The sequence below is a fragment of the Zosterops lateralis genome, assembly GCF_965231275.1.
Source record: "Zosterops lateralis genome assembly, chromosome: 1".
NCBI lineage: Eukaryota > Metazoa > Chordata > Aves > Passeriformes > Zosteropidae > Zosterops > Zosterops lateralis.
In genome coordinates this window covers 129337979-129362295 of record NC_139762.1, presented here as the reverse complement: position 1 = coordinate 129362295, position 24317 = coordinate 129337979, and the positions used below count along the sequence as shown (strand labels likewise).

The 24317-nt window shown below is 40.6% G+C and overlaps 2 protein-coding genes across 4 annotated transcripts; one reads left to right on the top strand and one right to left on the bottom strand.

The window, feature by feature from the left end:
- The first annotated feature begins 354 nt into the window (after window positions 1-354).
- On the top strand, window positions 355-6713 carry ERICH5 (glutamate rich 5). 3 transcript variants are annotated; one of them, XM_083875875.1, is made up of 3 exons: window positions 2382-2449; window positions 3991-4398; window positions 6349-6713. In XM_083875875.1, the coding sequence occupies exons 1-3, from the start codon at window positions 2401-2403 to the stop codon at window positions 6507-6509; spliced, it is 618 nt and encodes a 205-aa protein (XP_083732001.1). In that variant the 5' UTR covers window positions 2382-2400; the 3' UTR covers window positions 6510-6713. The 3 variants fall into 3 exon arrangements, with proteins under 3 accessions (XP_083732000.1, XP_083731999.1, XP_083732001.1); XM_083875874.1 differs by lacking the exons at window positions 2382-2449; window positions 6349-6713 and adding an exon at window positions 355-437 and having other exon boundaries at window positions 3991-6335; XM_083875873.1 differs by lacking the exon at window positions 6349-6713 and having other exon boundaries at window positions 2381-2449; window positions 3991-6335.
- A 6016-nt stretch (window positions 6714-12729) lies between these two features.
- Window positions 12730-24119, bottom strand: RIDA (reactive intermediate imine deaminase A). The gene is given in 7 exon segments (XM_083858626.1): window positions 12730-15947; window positions 15949-16002; window positions 16434-16489; window positions 18109-18177; window positions 19039-19093; window positions 19652-19757; window positions 23984-24119. Coding segments are annotated over 7 exon segments (441 nt in total). The 5' UTR covers window positions 24046-24119; the 3' UTR covers window positions 12730-15908.
- Between the last annotated feature and the right edge of the window lie 198 nt (window positions 24120-24317).

Below are 24317 nucleotides of genomic sequence, written 5' to 3'. Positions count from 1 at the left end.
AAAACAGGGGTTCCTTTTTGCCTTTGAGTTGCTGAGACTTTGGGGGTCTGTCTGTCCCAGTCCCAGGGGTGCATCCTGCAGCTGGTCTTGTGTGCAGGGAGGGCGGGCAGCGGGGCTGCGAGGTCTCCTCTAGTCCATGCCATCGTGGTGAGTTAAGCCCTGGGGCACACGGACCTGCAGTCCCTTCCCGCCTGCTGCCACTCACACCTTGTGGCATCCTCACAGAGCGCACAAATCCGCCCCGGGGGCAGGGACGGCGGCGGCGGTGGCTCGGGCTGAGCGCCGGGGGAGGATTTAAAGCTCCATCGCCGGGGCCACCCGTAGGTTCGGTGCGCTCCGACCCGACCCGCCAGGAGCGGCTGCAGAGCCCTCCAGCCCCGCCATGGGCTGCTCCAGCAGCGCCCGCAGCCGCCCCCAGGAGCCGCCGCCGCCGCCGGGTGAGCGGGGCGGGGGGACCGGGCGGGGGGACCCCGCTGGGATCTTTGGGGAAGCGGCGCCAAGCTGCTTGCAGGGTGGTCCTGTCCCCTCCTGTCTCAGGGAAGGTGCTCATTTTGTGTAGTACCTTGCCAGTCTAATGCCCTTTCTTTCCCTCTTTAAAAGAATAGTGAACTAGCAATATTTGACCCCGCTATCCTTTTTTCTTACAAAATCCACCCCAACACAGTGTGCAGCGTCGGCAATGTTCCTGTGGCTTTAATTGGCTCAAGTCATGGCTGACTAATTTTGTGAGCAAGGTGTATTTGTAGGATATTCCATATCCTTGCTATTATTCAGTGGAAGTAAAACAAAACTTTGTTTCCGTATTCATCATATTTAGCTCTTTGCTCCAAGGAAGGTTTGGAAATACTTCTATAAGAACACAAATACAGGAATTGTCCTCTCCAGAGAGATACATCTTGAAGGCAGATACAAAAAAAGTTATTTGCATTTCATTTACTGTATTTCATTCCTATATTCTTCAGTTGTTGTTTCATTCCTATATTCTTCAGTATCTGTTGCTGCTCTGCCTGAAGCATCCATGGTTTTTATACGGGTTTGTATTCTCTGTGTTGTCTTGTGGTGCTGTGGCTTGTGGCTGCAGAGAGGAGAGAGCAAGTTGTGCGGGCTGAGTGTTGCCTGTGTTACTACTACTACAGCACACATCTGCAAATTCAGCAGCCCTGCTGAAAGGATCAGGAGAAACCTCTTTATGCTGTACCTGCTGTCTTGTTCACCTGGTCAATATACCAATTCCTCTGCCTTTCCATTCTCCACTGAAAGATACCTGGACAGGAAAACTGAAAAGCTCAAGGAAACAGCAGAAGTAATTTATTCTGAGTATTTCAATTATTCTGTATCATGGCATGATAGTCATGAAATGTACTAAATACGTACACTCATGTCATGGTAAGGATGAAGTGCAGTTTGTAATTCCAGCTGAAAGATCTGCATTAATGTGGTGATTACTAACCAGATAAGTTGACAGTTTTCTAATTTACTTTAATAAGAAAAGGTATTTTGAATAAAAACTTCTCTAAATAAGTTAATAGAGGAAACTATATTTCATTTTCTTCCGTTGATGTGCAACTCACAGAACTTTGAGGCTTTTCCAAAAGGAAAGAAGGCAAAGAGAAAATACTGTACCCCTGGCCCACTTATATTTACTGTGTTCTTCTTTCTTTCTCCAGCTGAAATAGTTTACAGCAGGGAACATACAATTTTTAAATTTAAAAATAAAACAAAACTAGAAGGAATCCTAGGAATGCTGACTGCCACATGTTCATTTTTCTTGGGGATAAAGGTATTGAAGAGATTACTGAGAGGATTTATTTTTTCCATATTAGGGAATTCTTTGCATTTCAGATGTGAGCAGAGGAATGCTTCCAGGGTTTTCAGAAGTGCAGATCTTGCGTTGCATGGCAGTATTTTATAATCCAATTTATATAAAACATTTTGATGTAGAGAGGGCTAGCTGGAAGTTACAGGGCTGATGTTTATAGAAGCTGCAGGAGATTCTTAGTAATAATAAATATGAATTGTTTCTTTTACTGTTAACATGAATTAAAGCTCTATATAACATGCTAATTTTCATGGCTCATTTGTTTCTGTCTGTAGGTTTTAAATGTTCTCTGTCCATCTGGCACTGAGCAAGGTGAAGGCATGAAAAGTGTCTAAAGGGATGAAAAATAAAAATGTGAAAAGATCAAATGTCTGGTCTCTGAGCACACATTGCTTTTTAAATCATTGCTTAGATTAGCTTAAGGTTTACTCACTATTATTCTGATTGGGTATCTCTTTCACCTTGAGCTTCATTTTAGAAAAAGGAGTGCTTGGAAGACAAGGTGTGATAGAGATCTAGAGAAAGTAATCAGGAAAATATATTTGCTGTTTCTCATAATGCAAGAACTGTCACTTGATGAAATGACCAGCAGCAGGCTCAAAACCAGCCAAGATGTGTTTTATAGGGGATGTAAGTGGGCTGCAGCCTTCATTACCATCGGAGGCTGAATGTAAACAGATTGAAAAGGGGCTTGAACAGGTTGACAGAGGAATTCTACTGACAGATGGGTGGGCTGGGGCCCTCTGCTCTTTCCTCTGCCCCTCAGCAGCTGTCAGAGGCAGGGTCCTGCCCTGGGGGGTCTGTTGGCTGAGACCTGTAGCTGAATTTACCTCCTGTTGTTTGAGTTGCATTATAAATTGACATATTACTGTGGATTTGGAGGGGTTGGTTGGAACTTGGATGGTTTGACAGTTTCTGGGCCAAATGAGATTTTATCTGTCTCATAGCTGAAATTTCCTTCTGTCTGAACAGTCCAGATTCTCAGTTCTTGCTCTTCTTCTGGCTTAGCCATCCTTCCCTGAGGCTGTAGACGCATGCTGACTAGGTGACACTTGCTAGGGAGGTGTTTTGTTTGAATATCTCAAAACAACTGTAAACTTACTTTAAGGGCAGCAGTATTCAAGCAGATGTTTTAAGAGCAGGGTGTACTACTTTTTTCTACTGTTCATCTATTTGTATGAACATATATAGATGTATTCATCTGTGAACAGAATCATATGGTTCTGCTTACTGGCTTTGACACTGCAATCATAATTTTCTCAGAAAATACAGTTTTTCCAGTTTTGTAATTATTATATAAACAGGTTTCATACTTGAATTACCCGAGGTTTCATCCTGACATTCTTTAAGAAAAGGTTAAGTACAAGATCCTGTCTAACTGAATTTAATTAGAATGTTAGTAAGTCAGTCTGATAGGTCGATATAGCTCATTTTGAGACTTCAGCTTTTATCCTTAAATACCCGTCAAAGCAATTTTGTCAGTTCTTATATTCATAATTTTTTTTCTGCCAAAACCCATTGCTTTACTAGGCAATAAGTTGATGAAAGATGAAAGAAGCAGAAGTTTTAATTTGTTTAGTCTTCCTGTTGTTGAATGTTTTATTAGACAAATCATAGTATGAATGGTAGTTAAGTACTGAAAAAGACAGACAAAGTGGTTTTTGTTTTAAAAAGTGGGCACTGCACATCCTCTGGGTTCTCAGGGTTTTTATTCAGTCCACCTGAAGGTACCACCAGAACTTCTCACATGCAGCCCAGGACAGCAGCTCCCTCACACTGATCCTGTGCTTGGTTTGGGGCTAGAAAAGGTCTTCCTTGCACTGTCCCATCACCAGCAAACCACCTGCACACTGCAGATTCATAAGGGAAAATGTAATAGAACATTGACTTGCAAACAAGTCTGCTCTCTTAATATGAAAATGTATTGCATGCATCAAATGAAAACTTTTTTTTAATGTAAGAGCAGCATTATCTTCTACTGTATATATGTGGATATGTGCAGCAGACCTGTGAGGGAGTATTATTGGTAGCCAGGAGGGAGCTCTTTGACAGGTAGTGCTTGTGTGGTTCACTGTGGGTTTAGTTGTCATCCAGCTTATGTGCCCATTCACCAATTATCTGTAATTCTCTTTTTCCTTTCCTTGCTGTACTGTAACCAAATGCATCATCAGGTGCAAACACCCAGGCTGCAGATGACCATGGCACTGTAGCTGACCAAACACAGCTGGACCCAGCGGAACGTGTGAGCCTTGCCTCTGAGGAGACCAGCCCAGGTGAGCAGCTGCCAGGAGAGGAGGCTTCAGCCACCATCCTGGACGTGGAGGGGAAGACAGAGTCGGTCAGTAAAAGGGAGGAGCCAGAGGGCATTGAGCCCCTGCCTGCAGCAGACGAGGAGAGCTCTGAGCTGCCCTCTGTGTGGAGAGAGGAGAGCAGGGGCCCTTCGCTGCCAGCACCAGAAGATGCTGGGGCACCATCACCAGGACCAGCAGAGGACAGTGGGCTGGTAGAGGGCAGTGACAGCTCTGCAGTGGAAGTCATCGAGAAAATGCATAGTACTGAAGAAGACCACCTCATTGAGGGTAATATTTGTGCTTTCATAAATTCAAGAAACCAAATTTTGCCTCTAGAGAATCCTTCATGGGTCCTTGTGGTTTTACTAAGAGCCTCAAATGGGCTTCTGGAGTCAGAATTTGGTCCAGGGAGCCTGTACAATGTGAGGCATAGAAGAATGTGGCTGGAGAAGCCTCAGATTTACAAGTCCAAGCTGTAATAAATTTAATCAGCATTTCCACCTCTGCTATTTCATTTCATGTCCTTTTTGTTCTTAGCAGGTAAAATGTCCCACCATTCCTCTCATTTAAAACATTGTGTCTCTGGGTAGCTCAGACACATTCCTTGATATTTGCACAGCCCAAAGGCTCAATTACTTAGTCACATGTACTAATTATAAAACAACTGTCCTTGCACACATAAAGCTGGAGGGTGCGTGCTCAGATGTAGAAGAAAAAGCATCTCTTTGATGCACACTTGGCATGTCCAGTCTGTCCTAGAAGCTTGGCTACAAGACAAGCAGAAGTAGTAGTGGAGAGACATAGGGCTGTCTTTGCACAAATGCTTGGAGATGACTGGGTGGGGAGAGAGGCTGTGTGAGGAGGCAGAGCTTTCTGAGGTGGTGGGTATTTCCATGGGCTGTGGAGGGACCTTTGGTGGGAGGTGAGCTCCTTCCTGAATAGTGCAGCGTATGCTTGTCTTTGGGTTAGTGCCCAGAGGACAGGGACTGGGCTGCACGTGCAGAGGAGGATCACTTCACAGGAGGGATCAGATTTCTCCTAAATGGTACAAAGTAGCTTGTTAAGGAATCAGATAAGTCCTGGAGTAGCTCTTCAGGGAATGAGCAGATGAAGCACATGAGGAGTATTTCTCTGCAGGGAGACATCCTCACTCCACTTTTGCCTTGAAGAAGTGTGAGGTGCAGAAGGACTGCTCTATGTGAAGTCCTGAGCCAGTTACACACACTGCCACTAATCCTGTGGCTTTGTGCTGCATGTCTCTGAACTGACTATATGAATCTCATTCTTTGCATCCCAGTAGCTGAACATGATCGTTGGATTGCTTTGTCCTCTTCTGTGTATCTTCACAAAAGAATTTTGTCCTCTACATAAAATGGGCATCTATCCTTTGGAATAAAGCCTTGTTTTACATAAGCAGTAAATGACAGGTTGCTCACCTGTTAAACACACATCCTGCCCAGCTGCAAACTCCAATTTCATTATTCACCAGTTCTAAGCCTCAAGACAGTGCTGGAGGCAGAGCAGCACACCCTGGACCTTGTGCCGTCACCTCTTATCAGTGGAAACATGTTTACAGTTGTCTGGCTGGCAGAAGATGAGTTATGGGGCTTTTAGCACCAAGTGACGCATGCAGGGCAAGTGAATGAAGCTTGTGGGGAAAAGTTTTGCTCTTATTACTTCCAAGGTAGAAGGAATACCTTAACTTGTATGCATTCTCTTTCCAGAGGCATCTAATGAAGAAAGGATTTTCTATTTTTATGCTATGGTACATATGATACTTAGCATTTGTTTTACTTTCCTTTATGCTTCTGTAGCTATGGGAGGAAATGAGTTAGGCAGCAGCTTCCCAGAGAAAGAAGGATTTCAGCCTGACTTGGATGTTACCATGTTTTCTGTTTCTGTTTTGTTCCAATTGCAAATAAAACTGTACATCTCTGAAACAAAATCCAGGAAAAATTATTTGAACAGAAATAGTACTCATGATTTCCTTTGGCTATATCAAGGGGATTTTGTGAAAGCATTAGGAGAACTTCATGGGCATGAGACAACCATATAGCTGGATGATAAATAGTGTTTGGGATCATCTTGTTTGTTCTCTATGAGTTCATTCAGAGAGTACCTTGGGTAAGGGGCATTGGAGAGCTGACAAAGCAAAATCAAGTTTACAGAAAGGAGCTGGGGCACTTGGTGCTTTTTCTTAGTGGATCCCAATTTGGTCTCCATGGTTACCATTCCCAGGTGAGATGGGAGAACAGGTGGAAACTGAGCTGCTCAGTGAGACAGTAAGTGAAGGGCCTGAAACAAAAGAAGAAGAAACAGGAGAAGCTGTGGATAGTGCAGCAGCGACAGAGATAGGTATGTTGACAGAGGAGGGAAGGACCACATGGGTTATTGCTTAACAGACAGCAAAGACTGTGCTGTCCTTAATGAGCATACCTTGTTATTCCCCTGTTGGCATACAGCTGTTTTCTGCATTTTTACACAAGAGAGTCAACAGTACTTTACATTAAATGACATTTTTGGAAGCAATCAATTGGAAGTCATGCTTTTTACATGAGTCATCCTTATATAATACATGAGACTTACCAATGATAACTTTTCCCTCATTGGGAAGAATGACAGACTGCAACATGCAGTCTTGGAAAATAAAAACCTTTGTTAAAACCATGACTGTGCTCATTATTATTTGCAGGCTTGTTTTTGTAAGCTGTGCTTTAATGCTGCTTTGTGATTTCCATTCTATGACAGCCATTTTAGATCCTTTTGTTCTCCGTATCAGCTGAAATCAGCAGTGTGGTGCTGTGATGAAAGTACATTGCACAGCATAATTAGTCACATGGTGGGAAGGAAAAGTCACAGGCTAAATAAAGTTCCTCTGGAAAACTGTCACACTAGTGAAGAGAAAAATTCAAGGGGATAAGATTATCCCTCTGGCAGACTTTGAGATTATGGTCAAAATTCTGTCACCACAGTCTGGCTACAAAAGTTACTCCCTCCTCTTCCTCCACATTCACTAAGAACCTCACACTTGAGTTTATCATGGAAGGTATTCACATGCCCCAGAAGGCAGAATTAGAGTCATAGAATCATTTAGGTTGGAAAAGACCTCTAAGATTGTTAAGTCCAACTGTTAACTCAGTGCTGCCAGATCCATCACTAAATCTTGTCCCTAATTGCTGCATCCATACATTTTTGAACGCCTCCAGGGATGGTGATTCCACCAGCACAGGTTACCTACCCTATGGTATTGCTGGAATGTGGAAAAGGATGAGCAGGCAACGCAGACAACTCCTCCTTTCCCCCAGCAAATATTATTGCAATAGCTGGAATCACTTTCTCCCTCTCCCCTCGCTCCTAATCACTGGCGTACTTAGTCATGATCAAAATCTCTCTGGGCTAGCAAGTATTTCTGAAATAAAGGAGAACAGCTTCAGCAGAAAGGGTGGTAGCTGCCTTGACCAGTGTCTTGCATGACTTCCAAAGCAACCTCTTGCACTTGGGGTGAGCAGTGTTTGATTCCTTCCCAATGCCAGTATGTCTCACAACCTTACAGCAAGCCAGCATGTTGCACTGCTGCTTCTGCTTCTGCTAGAGGGCTAAGGGAAATGGTTTTCAGCATAAGCACTGCAGTCCGTATGACAAGTAGGGTGGTGATCAAGCAGTTTGGTCGAGGCTTATGTGCCCTTATGGCCTTGTGATTACCCAAGTAAAATTAGATCAGCAGTGATTAAAAATAAATGCTCACCTCCCTTTAATTTTCATGTTTGATGGTTGCTCATCTTAATAGATCATTACTTTTTAAGCCAGCCTATGAAGACAAGCAGTTGTTGGCCATTGACAACTGTTCCTTTGCAGGATCTTTAAATTTATGCCAGATAGCTTTGCCTATGAAGTCAAAGCAAGTTTAATCAATCAACTTGGTTTTAACGTCTTAAAATTATGTCTTTTTTCAAAAGCTCCTATGCTTTTACAAAGAATCATCTCTCTGTGCTGTGAATTAGCAAAGCATTTAACATGATTCTAGGAAACCTCAAAGAATGTCTACCTGCTTCTGAAGAGTAAGAGAATCATAGAAAGGCTCGGGTTGGAACAGACCCTAGAGATCACCTAGTTTCAAGTCTCCTGCAATGAGCAAGGATGCCACCCACTAGATCAGGTTAGTCAGGGCTCCATCCAGCTTGGCCTTGAACATTTCCAGAAATTTCACCCAGTGATGATTATAGCTTCATTGAAATTCTTCCTGCATTTACCTGCTTTGACAGTATTCTCCCCAACAGTTTTGTAAGGGAGCAGAAAGAGCAGCCCTGCTTCTATGTCTGTAATGCATTTCAGATGATGGGAGTGCACTGACACAGCTCAGAGAACAGCTGCAGGCAAGAGGAGCAAACAATACTAAGAACGGAATAGTGACCATTTAAACCTGTGATTCTGTTGTGTAAGGGAGAAATTCTTCCATCTTGAAAGGATATTGAAGAAATAAAGCAAGATTCTGGGCAGGAAAGCAAGACTGCTTAAGGGAATGGAAAAATTCTTACTTTGAGAGACATCAAAAACATTCACAGCTTTGTCTCTAGGAGGGTATGACTAAGAGAATACAGGCTGATCCTGGTAAAAAAAAAAAAAAATAAATAGGGCTCTATAGGTAGCTAGTGTCCTCCTAAGAACAAGGGAATGCTCAGTGACATGCTAAGTGTGTTGAATTTGAAACCATTAAAGGGAGTTGGCTTTTTTCATGTTATATTAACAATCTGAATTAACAGTGAGAATTGCTGCAGTTGGATGTCTTTCATTGGTCACCTTCATTCCCAAGCAAATTTCCCACCTTTCCTGTGTTCCCTACCCACCCTCATGGAACACCACAATTCAGTGGGGAAGTCCCACATTCTCACATTCCCTACCCTTGCAGAGTCTTCTAGCTGGAAAAGAAGTACTTTGAGCTGGGATGGTCAGACATTGTGATTTCAGCCAATCATCCCTTTGGCACTATCTTTTAGCTATCGAGTGAGCCCCAGAGCTTCTCAGTTGCTGATGGCCAACAGTAGCTTCAGGGGCTGGACACAGTTCCTCAGCTATACTTTGTCATGGAATAGCTGATGTAGAAAAATATCTCTGGAGCTTGTCTAGTCCTGCTCAAAGCAGGAACAGGTTGTCCTGTTGGGTTTTAAACCCCCAGCAGTGGAGACTCCATCAGTTGTGGGTAGCCTATTCCCATAACTTAACTGTCCTTACAGAAAAAGAAATAATTTTTGTATTTAAAGGTAATACCCTGTACTTCAATTTATGCCCTTTGTTTCTTGTCCTTATTTAGGACTTACTGTCTGTGAAATGCCTGCCTCTATGTCAAATCTGACTGGAATGATGTGGTGATTTCAAAAGTTGTTAAGAGAAAAGGCAGCAGGGTGAGGGGGAGACCGTAGCAGTGACACACAGAGGTGATGTTAGTGTCTGTAACAACTGTGTGTCAACGGCATGGGGGAAGAGGAAGCAGAACCAGTGGTTGCTTTTAGGTCCACACAGAACATTCTTACAGATGTGGAAGAAGAGCAGACATCCCCTTCATCCTGTGATACTTCCAGGGAACTTTCACTTTGAGTTCCTGTCAGATTTAGTGAATATCAAATTACCCCTTAAATTAATTGTTATATTAATTTTTTTCCATGTGTTTCAGAGAAAACTAATAACAAGGAATAGAAGTTATGTCTCAGTCAACATCCTCTTCTTGGGCCTGCTCTTCTGTTCCCATGAATATTTTTAAATTTTATTGGGTTGGGAAAATAGAAAGGCTTTTTATGGATTGAACCACAAGCTACAGACATATGAATAGGAGGCATCAGAAAAGTTTTATATAATACAGATTTTTCAAAGTCAAGCTGCCAAGACTTCAAGAGTTTGAAATACCCAAACTTTCATCTCTCTGCCACAGAGTGCCTTCTAAACACACCAGCATAATTTTTCAACAGCAGTATGATCATTCCTTTTTCAATTAGGAGATTTTCCCAAGTTCAAATAACTTATTTCAAATCATTGAAACCGTCAACCAACATTATATAGGATAAAGAACAGAGTGTAGGTTTTTTCTCTTTAAATCATTTTATGTAGGCAGTTCCTCTGAGTGCCTGGACTACCCATGTAGGCAGCTGCTGAAGTGTACAGCATGTAGAGGACTGGGAGAGGAAAGTCCATTTACCAAGCTCTAACTAAATGCAGAGGTGAGTTTTCCAGAAAATAGAAGACAACAGAGTGCAGTGTCCAGAACCCATTTGTGTGCTGCTCACTCCCCATTTTTAAACTCAAATTTATTGAAGGGATTGTAGTACAATATATGTGATGACTTCTGCAAAGACAGGGAGAAGAGGGCATTTTTAACTGAGTGGGATGTTTTAGTTGTATAAATCCTAGAAGATAACTTCACAGCTGTTAACATTCATGGTCAATAACAACCTGTCTTTAGCTGTGTAGCTTTCTTCGTCTGCACTTGTGGCTTCTAAAATGGATTTCTAAGAGAGAAAATACAAACACATGTAAGAGACAAATAGAAGACTGTTCCAAAAGAAAAGGTTATCTATTTTATTTCCCTGGACTGCTGTCCTCCTGGAGAAATATGCTATCAGGGACTGTCTGGGTTATTTTCCAAAATACTAAATAATCATTTTGGAGATGAAGTTGAAGGGCAATACTTTCAAACAAATTTCCTGTGAGAACAGGCCCTGGATATGATTTGTGTTTTGGGTCAGATAAAGAGTAGAAATATGTTCTGATAGTGAATGTTGCAGGATCACAGACTCAATTAGGTTGGAAAACACTTCTAAGTTACTTGAGTCTAAATGTTGACTGAAGACCACCTTGTCAACTAGACCATGGCAGTAACTGCCACGTCCAGTCATTTCTCATCCAGGGATGGTGACTCCACCAGCTCCCTGGGCAGTATATTCCAATGTTTAATAACCCTTTTTGTGAGGAAATTCCTCCTGATGTTCAACCTGAACCTCTGCTGGCACAGCTTGAGGCTATGTCCTGTGCAAAGGGATTATATATAATGCATAGCTGGGGACTGTGGTTACAAGATTCTCTGACATAAGGATGTAGACATGGACAAAAAAGTCAGTTACCTAAAAATGGCAAGCACAATATTGCTCTTTTATTAGTTTTATTGTACAAAAGGACTTAACAAAAATCCTGTCACCAGCAAATTATATAAATCCCCTCTAAGAGATAATTTCATACTGCATGTACATGTTTGACTCCAGCTGATTCTGGTTCGTATTAAACAATCTAATTGATATCCTTGGCCTATTAACCTTTTGTATAAGCTGATAGTTCTTGGCTGTATCACTAAATCTAAGGTTTTCTGCTCAGCAGCATTCTTATGAACTTGTCAGCTTCATTTAATGTCAACTTCCTGTAGGCAACATCATAAACTTTTAGAACCCAAAAGCATACTTTTTTTTTAGGGAATTTTTGCTAAGTGGATGTCACTTTTAATTTATTTTTAGCTTTTCTAGCCTTCTGTAATAGAGAAGCTAAAACGAGCTGCTAGTTCTATTAATAAATCTATTGACATTAGAGTAAGCATCAAAAATTCAAACAGAAGTAGTCAAAGTTTTTATCCACATATTCAAACCATTCCATGAAAAGAAGCCTTGAAAAACAGCATCATGCACTTTTGAGAGCTGAGGAGTGGGGGAACAGATACTGAGCACAATGGGAACAGCTCAAAGTGACATAGGACTGGGCTGGGTGTACAGCCATGTTCCAGGATGCCCCTTCTATCTTCAGCTGCATCTCATGGCTGATTTCCTCCTGTGAGCTGGGAATTCAGTTCAGCCATCAGGACATGTGCCAGCACAGCCCAACTCCAAAACACAGGAGATTAAATCAGCAGAGACAGGCTGGCTACTGGCAAGATCATGAATTGCAGTCTGCTTAAACTATTTATGCTTAAACTATTTATCCTTAAACTATTTTCAAGCATAAACCAACAAGAGCTCTGTGACAGAGATCAGTAGTATTCATAGCAACAGAGGAGACTGCACTTGGAAATAAAGTGTGAAGATACAAGGGAGTCAAAGTTACCTGCTCACCTCAGAGTCCCTCTTTCTACCACTGTTGTAACAAGGAAGACAGGTAACTATGTATGTTCTTCCTCATTGTTCAGCTTCTTCAGGCCATTAAGCAATGCAGATGGAAACAAGAGGAATATAAACCAGTCAGTGACTCAACAGTAGCAGTCTTTCTCAGTCATCTTCATCCTTACATATTCTATAATCACAACAGGTGATTCTCTTTTCCTAAAGAGGAAATATGCTTGATACTTAAACATGAAAAGTTAAATCACCTAAATTATCAAAATGTGCCTGCTAGAAATATGCTGAACACTCCTGCCCTGAGAAATAAGATGTCCCTACCATGCAAATGTCATTGAGATCTGGTATTCATGGTCTGGGAGCTACCAAAGTATGTACTATGGATACAGGGCCAGTGCCTGCAGTTATTTGCCTCTGCAAACCTGGGACTACACAGATTTCAAGGAGCAGAAATTGGTCTGTCAAAGAACGTTCTTGTGTTAAAGGCTGGGGAAAGGATATGCTCCAATATTTGTTTTTACAGGATACACCTCCAGATCTTAAGCAACTAAGCATCTTTTTTTAATTATTTTTCTTTTTTTTTTTTAATACAGCCAAACATTTTTGATGATTGCTTTGTATTTTATCAAAAACTAAACAATCTTCAGCCCTCAACTTCATCCAAGGTAGAAGTAACCATTCCTCACTGCAGGGAATGCTGGACAGTACACTTAAAAGAACATGCTTAATTTCCAAGCTAACAAAAAGGTTCTGGTAGAATTTTTTTTTTTCTAATTACCAATAAACACAACTCTAGAGGCAGCTAAATTTGCACCCTGTCAGTTCTGTGCAGACACATACACACACTGTAGAATCGCAGAAGATCCCTGTCCATCTGGCTGGCTGGGGCTGGCTCTTTGACTCAATGAGGAACTGCTTTTAGGTAAACACTGCAGCAAGAGCAAGTGCTGGTAGAAGAAGACTGGGGCAGTTTATATGGCTTAAGAGAACACAGTTTTATTAAAACTAGGTACTGACTTTTTTTTTTTTCATTGTTTAATCTGTAGAGAATATAATGATTTAAAGAATAAAGAGTTTTACTAAAATAAACACCTGGTAGAACATACACATTTCAGTACTTTATACATTGCTTTACTTTCACAGGAAGAGAAGACCTGTTTTGCTGTGGTTTTTTAGTTACATGTGATAGAAGCAAATTTTAAATGCTGAAATCAGGATGCCACAAGCTGAGTTGCCACTTTGTATTTTGCATGCAGCTCAGTCTAGCAAAGGAAAAAAAAAGATGTTGTTAACATAACTCTATTTAAAACTGGATTTATTAAATGTCGATTTAATGTACTAGAGCAGTTTGCAAATTAAGACCTAAGAGATAGGCTTTTCATATTGGAGAATCAGAGGTGTTGGCCTTTTTGTTTTAAAGAATAGAATCAAATAATGTAACTCTGCTTAAATAAAATAAATGTTTTACACTTCTCTGTGGAAGGCTGATTTTTTATTTTGAAAACTACATTAGAGCTGTAAATAAGAGGGCTTATTTCAGTTACTCTAGACTTCCTGTACCAGAAGAATATGCATCAAGAAAATGTCCTGAATGGCTTTGATTTAAATATATAGTCTAAAAACTACAACTGTCTTCACCTGAAGAATCATAAAGCTAAAAGGGAATTTCAGTTCTGGAGTTTTTGGAGAATATCACCTACTTACTGATAAAAACACTTAATGGAAGCAGTGTTAGCTGCATCCGGCATGGAACTTTTTCCAGGTGTTAACTGACATTTCAGTCTCAAACTGTGGAAAGCGATGGTATATTCACTCCACTGAAGTCTCCCAAGGAGCGCTATAATGAACCTTAACCGGCCAATGCACAAGTCAGCCCGCCAAAAAATATCACAACTGCCATCTAGTGTTGGGTTCGAGGTGGGCACAAAGGCTGCAGGACAGGTTAGCAAGGCAGAGGGCAAGAACGTGAGCAGTAAGAAGGGACAACCACTGTGATTTATAAAAGGCTGAACTTAGCTCATGTTCAAACCTTGAACTAAATCTCTTGCAAATCAGTGAAATAAATCCCAACCATGTAATTACACCTAAACAAAGCTGTAATGGAGAAACCTAAATGTAAATTAGGAATTAAACTCCATTTAAACATTTAAATGTAACTCCATTAAATTACATTATTTTTAATTATTATTAATTGACAAAATGAAGGAACATCTGCTTTGTTTTTCCTAGAAAGTCATAGCCATATTAGTACTAACTCCTTCCTCACAAGTCTGACCATGTCTTTTCTTAGGTGGGATTCTTATGGAGTCAGAGCTATAGAGCATAAGATGCATTATTAGTACAGCCAAGGAGACAGAACAAGAACAGAAGCCAAAACTAATCAAAGTTTATGTATGAGAAGTTTATTTAGAGAAAAGTTAGGCATTTTTCAAAGGCTGTTTGGAAGCTTGCTGTTTGAAATAACAAAGGCATTTATCTTGCTTCTCATAAAAATAATTATCTTCCAAAGAAAGCAAGATGATACTATAAAAAATCCTTATGTCTGCACATATTTGCTGTGAAAATCTCATTATGAATCTTTTTTATATAATGGTACAATTTATAAGCTCAGTGAAAAGAAGGAATGGCTGCTTCACATCAAATCTAGGACTGGAAAGTAGGGCTGACTGTTCTCACAGTATCCATTTCTACTTGATAGAAGATCAATACAGAAGGATGGGATAAGTTACTGCCATCACCAGTTGGACTTCTCAGTATTGCTTAACCACCCCATCAAGCCGATGCTTCTGACCTTAATGGCACAGGAAAAAATTACAAGAACTGTAATGACATGGTAATTGAAAGCTTCCTGTCCTGGAGAATTTAATCCTTAGCTATTAGAATGTTGATAATAAGCCTATTCTTTTGGTTCAAATTATTTGTTATTGAATAGACAAACTGGAGACTTTTTTGGTAATGGAGAATCAAACCACAATCGGGAAAAGAAAAGTTTGTTCCCATAATAGACAAGCACATTTTTGCAGTTGCAATTATATTTTATTCTCATTAAACATTTTTTAATTTTTGTTGGTTTATTAATCAAAACATAGTCAAAGTTGAACTGCTATAAAAAAAATTACAGATAGGTATTAATTTTCATCTGATTTATAAAGATACCACTTTACTTCAGAAGAGCATAATTTTCTTCTTTCTGAAATTAATATTAACTTTCTTCAGCAACTGCTTACATATGAAAAAAATCTGTCTCAACAGTAATCTATTATGTAAAGAAAGAGGTTAAGAAAATTCAGAAGCAAATACAGTATAATTCCTCAGAAGTGAAGATGCATGCTAAGCAATTCAAGTGTTCTGTTTTCTCATTTCTGTCATTTTTCCTGATATAAAATTGTTACTAAAAACCTACTATTACAAATCAGTGTAGTTTTCCATGTCCAGATCACCTGTAGTATAACTCTAATACATTCACCCAGGTATGTACCTTAATACCTGAATATCCAGTCACCTCCACAAAGGGCAGGTCCTGTCCTGCAATCTAGCTCAGCTGATTTTAGCAGGAGTCAGGCACTTTTCAGGGTTTGCCAGCAGAGAACTCACTGTAAGTCCTGAAGAAAGCACCTTTCCTCATAAAGTTTACTGATTTCAACTGTGTGTAACTGCTGTTGGTCAGCTGTAGGAATTGGATATAAGGGAGAAGTATTAACAAATCTAAAACTGTCATTGTAAGATATCCAGTCTCCACTTATAGTCATGCTGAAGCATCTTGGAGAGGTCCCTGAATGGCAATAGCTTCAATCTCAACTTTAGCCCCCTGTGACAAAACAATGAAGAAACATATTAGGAATTTAATGTATCTATTTTATAAAGCAATTGGATGAACAACACAACTTTGTAAGAACAGAGTGACATTTGAGAGAGATTATATTTCTGACAGTTGTATTACTGATTTAGCAATGTTCAGTAATATTGTAAATTCAATTTATGCTTACTCAAGTATCATAAGCCCTTATTTCTAATGTTTTATCTATCTTCCACCATAAAGAAATATGTATCTCATATTCAGATCTCTGATAATGTGTGAAAATAAGAACAGTATACTTGGAAAAGAAACTAATTAAGAGTCTTCATTAAAATAACTGCAACCAAAGCTATTTCAGAATAAGAAAAGCTGTCAGAATGCTTCAGTAGTAAGGTATTCTAGAAAATTTTGGAGTTTTTTGTAGACAGAGAAGTGACACTTACTTTGGGCAAAGCAGCAACTTGATAGGCTGCTCTGGCTGGAAAGTTTGCCTTGAAAACTGTAATTTAAACAGAAACATCCAGCAATCACTAAACTTGGCTAAATAAAACACAGTTCAAAGTAATCTGTATAAGATGCAATCATTGGAACAGTTTCAGGTCCAAGACTACAAGACTTCTATTCCAGCTATCATTTCTCCCTTGTTTTGTTTTAGTGACTGATTGCTCTCAATTCAGCAAGCCACCACTCATCCTCAAGCAGTCAGCTGCAGTTGTGACCTAGTGGCCAGTGATAACTCGCATTCTGCTGACACTGCAAGGCCTTAGCATCAACTTGGCTGAAAAAAGAAGATTAAATCAGGATGGTGAATCCAGTTTCAAACACCAGGGAGTGGGAGATGGCTCTTTTATAGAAAGAGGAGGAGAGAGAAACAGGCCCCTGCATAAAGAGTCACGAGCAAAGATCCCAGATTGACATAAAGTCACCAGGAGTCCAACCTTACTCATATCAAAGGGAAACAGAGGGAAAATAGACCCTTGATTTATTCCTCCATGCCCATTTAGACCTGACAATCACAGATATTAGAACGGGGTAAGGCATGGGGAAGGCTACTGGTAAAGATATAAGAGCTGAATTTATAGAATATTAGAACAGTTCGGGTTAGAAGGAACCTTCAAAGATCACACAGTCCAATTCATCACCATGCCACAGCCAAGAACATCTTTCACTGTATCAGGTTGCTAAAAGTCTCGTCCAACCTGACTAAACACTTCCAAGAAATCTGCGTAAGAAATGAAAGTTCCTCTGGAAATTTGCATAAGAAGTGAAAGTTTCATAAAACTGTTAGTAATGCCAATTTTGGGGTCCTGCACTGAGATAATAACTCACAATCAAAGAACAGCAGCAACTGTTTTCTCAAACTCCAGGTTGGAGGCCACAAGTAACTAAGCATGCAGCTGGTCTGGTTTTACCCTACTTAAGCACACATTACATTTTGACAAGTAGGAGATTGTGTTACTGTCTCATCAATGAGACTTCATTCAAGACCAGATGTTGCTAACTAATTAAAAGCCAAAGCTATATTATGATGCTTAAGGCATCAATATAAATGAGGAGCTCATGCAAATTGTCCCAAATTATTCTGCACCACATGCTCATTGGAATCATCCATTTCAGTCTACATTTAGTTTTCTTGACCAAGCATTGCTCTTTTTTTCTTCAAGGGGAGCAGCATGGCTCATCCTTGTATAAAGAATGAACCCTGTCCCCAAACAATGGCCCTCAAATTGCTCAAAGATACAGATTTTATAGAAATGGAGATATAAAATCTGAAATTCTTTTGAATTTGAAGCATTTGAAGGCTGCCTACAGTAGAATTATAGCCAGGACAGCAGAGTATAAGGCAAGATAAAGAGGCAAAGAAGATCAATCTGTAGGGATAGCAGGAGCTATCTTCACAGGACAGTGAGTCAGTTAGTGGGATGGTAGAACACAAATCCACATGAAATTAGGCTCTATTTGATCTGATACTTGAAAATGATTTTTTAAAAATATTTCTACAGGAATTTCAAATTATATGGAACTACATCATCTGAGTCATTAAAACACTTTGATTACAATGAACATAATTTGTTCCACAAGCCATAATGGTAAAACACAAGCAAAATATCTACTTACATTGTTTGTAAACATCATTAATATCATTGTAGTCCTTCATGTCTGCCATCAAAACTGTAGTCTTCACAACTAGAAATCATAGAAGTGCATTTATTTTAGACCTCCGACTTGCATACAAAAACCGAAAAACTTTAGTGCATTTCTTGTTTTTATTTCATATATTTCTCTCAAATATTCTAAACATTTTGAAAAGTTTTGCAGATATTAACCATTAGAGCTACAACCTAGGGAACCACCTAAAAAATCTGAGCACTTAGAAGGTAATAAAACTTTAAGAAATGAAGCCATTCCTGACTAGCTCTGAAAAAGCCAAATGCTTCCAAGAGGCACTAAACTGATAAGCAGATCAATCAAAATAGCTGTTGTAAGCCAGCTGCTGGCAATAACTTATATATATAATATCTGCTGCCAGAAAAAAAAAATCATAGGAACTTTTTTAGGAAGGTCTGAAAATATAATCAATGCCAGAATTTTTTCCCAGGACTCCCATACCCAGCATTAATCCTGGTGTGGCTCCACCAGTAGTGTCCTCCACCCAAAAAGTATTGAGAGTGCCTAGAATATTAATATCACAGATACAAACCTGCTTTTATGTGGAGCAAAGCCTAGGATGCTTAGAATGTCTGTAGTCACTGTAATATTGTCTGTACCTGAGCTTCCACAGTTGGAAGTAAAATATTAGTACCATTGCCAGAAATTTTTTGTGAAAGGCAGTGTTCCATTGATACCCATTGCAAAGACTTGCAGGTAGATTTATTTTTTTTTTTATTTTTTAACCTAAATTCAGAATCTCTTTTATTTCTTCCAGCTATTGATAACCATTGAATGTTCAGCAAATTGTTTGGTTTTTTTTAAAGGTCATTTGATTTTTTTATATTTTAATTCAGGTAAAAACAACCACCTGTTTGCCACAGTCACAGCAGCACTTACCATTGCCATAGTCACAACCTGCAGCTTTCAAGATTTCTCCCATGTTTTTTAGAGCCTAAAGAAAAATCAAACAAAAATCTCTTAGTTATCAGCTGGGTTATATTTATCTAAGTATCTAAATATGACTTGTGACTCGGCTGAATCCATGTTTGACTGTAAGTTCAACCAGCAAAACCTCAACTGTCAAAAAATGACTGACCTAAATAAAAATTAACAAAAGGGAGCATCTAAAAAATATTAAACCATCCATTCATTAGATGTAAATGCAGTATGCAGTTCCATCTCACCCTATTACCTCACTCCACCTCTTTGCTGCTGGGGAAGTAAAACTTTCCCTGACTCAAGCCAGGGTTTTTATTGGGGTGGGAACCTTTGCTTCAAACACTTGATTCATTCTTACCTTCCTACATGAAAGAGATTTCTACCCTGACCTCCAAGTTTTTCAAGTCATTGGGAAAAGGACAGCATTAGTTAAGATGGAATTACTTCTTCCTGGTTTTTTTCCCTCATCTGGAGGATGTGACGTGCTTTCCAGTCTCCTCAATTTCTCACAATTCCACATTCAATTAGACACATGCCAACTCCATTGCAGAAGTGCTGGAAGACTTCTTACCTGCTTGGCTTCCTCCTTTGCCCCTCCAGAGACAAGCTGCCCAGTGGAAGGTTCCAGCCCTATCTGCCCTGCAATGTACATTGTCCGGTCCACCAGCACGGCTTGGCTGAAAACACAAGTGATATTTTAAATCTAATGTTTCCCCACAAAAACCTTTCAAATTTCAAATCTGAAATCACATTTCAAATCTTCTACAGTACTTTATAATGCATCAGAAAGAAGACTGAGGTTATGCACCTGCAAGTCTGTCCATGCAGTCAGACATCAATCTGTTTATGCTTTTGAAGAGTTGGGATTACACCATCTATGGAAGTGCATAGCTCTGCCCTTGAGGAGATAAACCCTGTTTCTTGCAAAGGCACAAGGCTTGAATGCAGCAACACAACACTAAACTGAGCTACAGGTTCCACACAGCAGATAGCACAGAGGGAAGGTGGAGTAAATAAAAACACTTTTTGCACCTGCCCAGATAAATATTCCATCCCAGTTTGAGAAGCAGACAATACTTTCAACTACAGAGCAACGAAGGAAAAAAAAAAAAGTCAAAAGAGATGTAACATTTTTCTTCTTAAACAGGCATTATGATAATGAGTTACAGCAGTGAGGTGACACCCTGCACCCTGGTTCTCTGGCTATATTCCTACAAAGTAATGAATTTGGCCAGTCAGCAAAACACTTCGATCACTCCATCCCCAGAACAATCACTCTCCTCTCACCAAATAACCTGAGTGACTTCTTGGCTGGGTTAATTCAGAAGAATGCAAAATTCAAGCTATTTGCAAAACATTTATATAAAAATGTCAAGTGTGCTTTTGCTGAACTTGAGTTGGCAATTATTAATGTCTCTGCTACGAAGAGGTTAAAAAGTTGAAAACAAAGATTTAAACTACCTAGCAAACATTATGCAAGAGACAGAATTTAATTCTCTTCAACCAATAATTAAAAATATTTTGCAAAGACATTATAGAAAGATTCTTTTGGAAGTGTTTATGGCATGTCAACACCGTTTTTATCTCTTCTCATTCCAGAAGAAAATGCATTGTTCTGACTATTCAGTAACTCTCTCAAACCACACAAATTAGAATTAGGTACCTCCCTGAAGTATCTGAAATAGGAGGTTTGCTTCCCTTTAATGTCAATGGAAAAAGAGGGACACATTCAGAGAAGATTTTTAGTACATCTCTCAGCTGAGATTCACTCAGTTGAATTGTCTTAATCCATTCACCTCACAGGGGATCAACCTATATATGGGGACTCAGTCAAATGACCAGGGTTAGGCACTTTGAACAATGCCATCATTCCCATCTTTCCTTTTACACCTGTCCTACATTCTCCTGTGATTTCATAAGGGGGGGAAATAGCCAGTAACTTGTCAGATATGGTAAACTATCCGACATGGGGATTATTTTTTCTGTCATCAACTAACAAAACTACACCATTCAAAGAAGAGAAACTAGTGAATAAAGTAGTTTTCTAGCTGACACAGTCTTGCTGATAGAAATGTATATACAGGCTTCCTTAATTTTCTTTCCTACAACTCCTTCTGTGGTGGGAGGCCCTCAGAGCACAAACTTCTGTTTCTTTTCAAAGCACAGAGAACTGTGTGACAAGAAGGTATGGGCTCTCCAGTGAAAGAGATTGTCTTGTACTGCTTATCACAAAACAAATGACAGTAAAATGTTTATCTCAATAGAGACTTTTGGAGAGTCCTAAATCATGAATAACATGGGAAAGAACAAGCTGAAGCCTTCTGCTACCACTGCCAGATCAGCATCTGCAGCAGCCTTATTGGGTCCCCTGCTCTGCTCAGCTTCCTCCTCTTGGTGTGCCCACCAATGGAATCCTCAATCCACTGAGACCAGGAACAATTTACCAGCCAAGGAGTAAGTACACTTCTACTGCACTCAAACACACAAGTGAAGCCAAGGGAAACTTCAACTCCACAAGCCCCAGTCATTCTTTAACTGCAGATGCACCTTGTAACTGAGGCCAATCATAGCTACTCATTAACCAGCAGGGATGTGAATGTGTGTCTTTTCAGTTTCAGTGCACCTAAAGGCATAACTGGCCAGACACTGTGACCTTAGAACAACACTGTCTGTTGTCAGAGAGATGGTGTTAGGAGCCATGCTCTTTGTTAATCAGATCATCCTTACACAAATGATTGTGGATTAATACAAGAGCAGTATCTCTGCAGTGTCTTTTAAAAGGTTAATAACATTAATGAGATATGTAGGCTCACACACAGATATGTGTCTTTTTTTATATCTATCTACCTACCTATCTCAAGGTACTGGCAAATGGATGCAGTAAAGGAAATAGAAAAATACAGTAAAAATAGGTCACCAAAAAGCAAACTGAAGGGCTGTAGCAGAATCAGGAATGCAGTCCATACATCCTAATTCTTCATTCCACATTAAGCCCTCATTGCTATGTAACCAAGCTCAGACTTCACAACAGAGATGTGGCAGTCATTTCTTGTGCAACTTCTGCTCCCTGGACTTTGACAAGTTTACTAAAATCCGATAAACTAAGTTAGTGATAAACTTATTGATGTTTGACCCGTCATACATTTAACAGACTGCATAATAAGCAGTATTTCATCAAAAACTACCAATAAGCACAATACTTTGGAGTGGAAAGCTATGTTGAAGCTTGGGACAGTCGGATGTGTGTGTAGGCAAAGAATTGTTGCCTTCCCATGTCTTGGATGTGCTCCTCATGCCAAGCAGCGCCAGGCCCCTGGCTGCAATCCACCAACAGTTTATTGTTTACAGAAGTTAACCTTCAGGCCATGTCTCTCTGCTTCTACACTTTGTGTTTTTCCATCTTTGCAATGCCTATAAGAAACACACAGTTTGAAGTTTAGAAAGCTCAGGACACAAAGTAACGGAGACAAAAATGCACCTGGAAGGCACAAAGATGCTATTGCAAACATAAAGCCTAGGAATTAAAAAATCTTAGAAAATATCCTGGTAAAAACCCCTCAGTACTTTAGCTATAAGAATCTAATATACTGACTGAACATTTTTTCACATCCAAATTGCAAAGAGAAACCTTCCTCCTGTTATAACTGGGATTTTTCTTTATTTTAATTATACGCAGAACTGCTACAACAACATACTTGTGAAAATGTTGAACATCTTACATATTTTTACAGCAGTTAAATTTTTAGACTGAAAAACATAAATAACTATTCAAAATAAGAACAAATTTTCAATTCCCAGGTATTGATTAACCAAGCTCACCGTGGATTGGGTTCAGCCTTCACTCTCCATCACCTGCATAGTCAGCATCTCTAGCTTTCCTACACAACGTGCTTGTCTCTAGCTAAGCACTTTTTTTTCTGGAGAACAAGCAATCTTTTTTTTTTTTTTTTTTTTTTTTTTTTTTTTTTTTTTTTTTTCCCCACTGCTTACCACTAATTTTAGAATTACTTTCCCAAACCAACTTTTTGAAGTATACCCCCTCCCTCCCCTTACTGGGCTGCAGTTTGCCCTGGCACCACAGCCCCACTCGTGCTTTGGGATTCCAGGTGTCCCTGGGGGTTGCTGGGGGAGGGGGTACCAGGACTGGCCCCTGCTCAGGGGTCCTGCCCTCACCTCAGCCCCAGGGACCTGCCAAAACCCCTCCAGCAAAATCTGCTCCTGCCTCTCCCGAGAGATCTCCCACTCCCAAAATCACAACCTTTAGGGTTGGAAAGGTCCTCTGGAGATCGTTCAGTCCAAGCCCCATGCCAAGGCAGGGTCACCTGGAGCAGGTTCCACAGGAACACATCCAGCTGGGTTTGGAATGTCTCCAGAAGGACACTCCACAACCTCCCTGGGCAGCCTGCTCCAGTGCTCTGCCATCCTCAATATAAAGTTCTTCCTCGTGTTGAGCTGAAACTCCTTGTGTCCTAGTTGATGGCCACTGCTCCTTGTCCTGTCACTGGGCACCCCTGATAAGGGTCGGGCACCATCCTCTCAGCACCTGCCTTTGAGGTATTTATAGGTGTTGATGAGATCCCCTCTCATCTTCTCTAAACAAGCCCAGATTCCTCAGTCTCTCCTCGTAAAAGAGATGCTCCAGACCCCTCATCATCTTTGTGCCCCTCTGCTGACCCTCTCCAGTAGCTCTTTATCTTTCTTGCACTGAGGAGCCCAGATCTGGATACATCACTCCAGATGTGGCCTCACTAAGGCCGAGCAGAGGGACAGGGTCACCTCCCTCAACCCCCTGGCCACTTTTCCCGATGCATTCCAGGAAAGCATTGGCCGCAAGGGCGCTACCGGCTCACCGTCAACCTGTTATCCATCAAGACTCTCAGATCTTTCTTAGCTAAAGTATTACCTGTAGGGACCCAGCGCAGGGGCCTTAGAAGTGCTGATTATTTTCTTCACAAGCGAGGCCATGGCTAGAGCCGGTGAAGGTACAGTAAGTGCTGGGGCCTCCCCTCCCGCTCTCCCTCCCCTTAGGGTCCAGCCAGCACACACCCCGCCCACCGCTGCCCGCGGGCTTCTGGGAAATGTAGTCCTTAAGGTCTGTGTCAGGGAGTGCGCATGCGCTGTGCCGGCGCGTGGGTGTCCACGTGTGCCGGGGGAGGCCGCGCCGCGAGTGAGCGCCGGGTCTGGGCTGGAGCCGGGGGCTGCGGCTGCACCCACCGCCGACCCCTCCCCGTCTCTGC

Bases quoted from the DNA above. Each gene is read 5' to 3' on its own strand.
- ERICH5 (XM_083875874.1), top strand. From the start codon at position 383: ATGGGCTGCTCCAGCAGCGCCCGCAGCCGCCCCCAGGAGCCGCCGCCG. The intron at 438-3,990 runs GTGAGCGGGGCG...ATGCATCATCAG, and splicing joins GGAGCCGCCGCCGCCGCCGG to GTGCAAACACCCAGGCTGCA.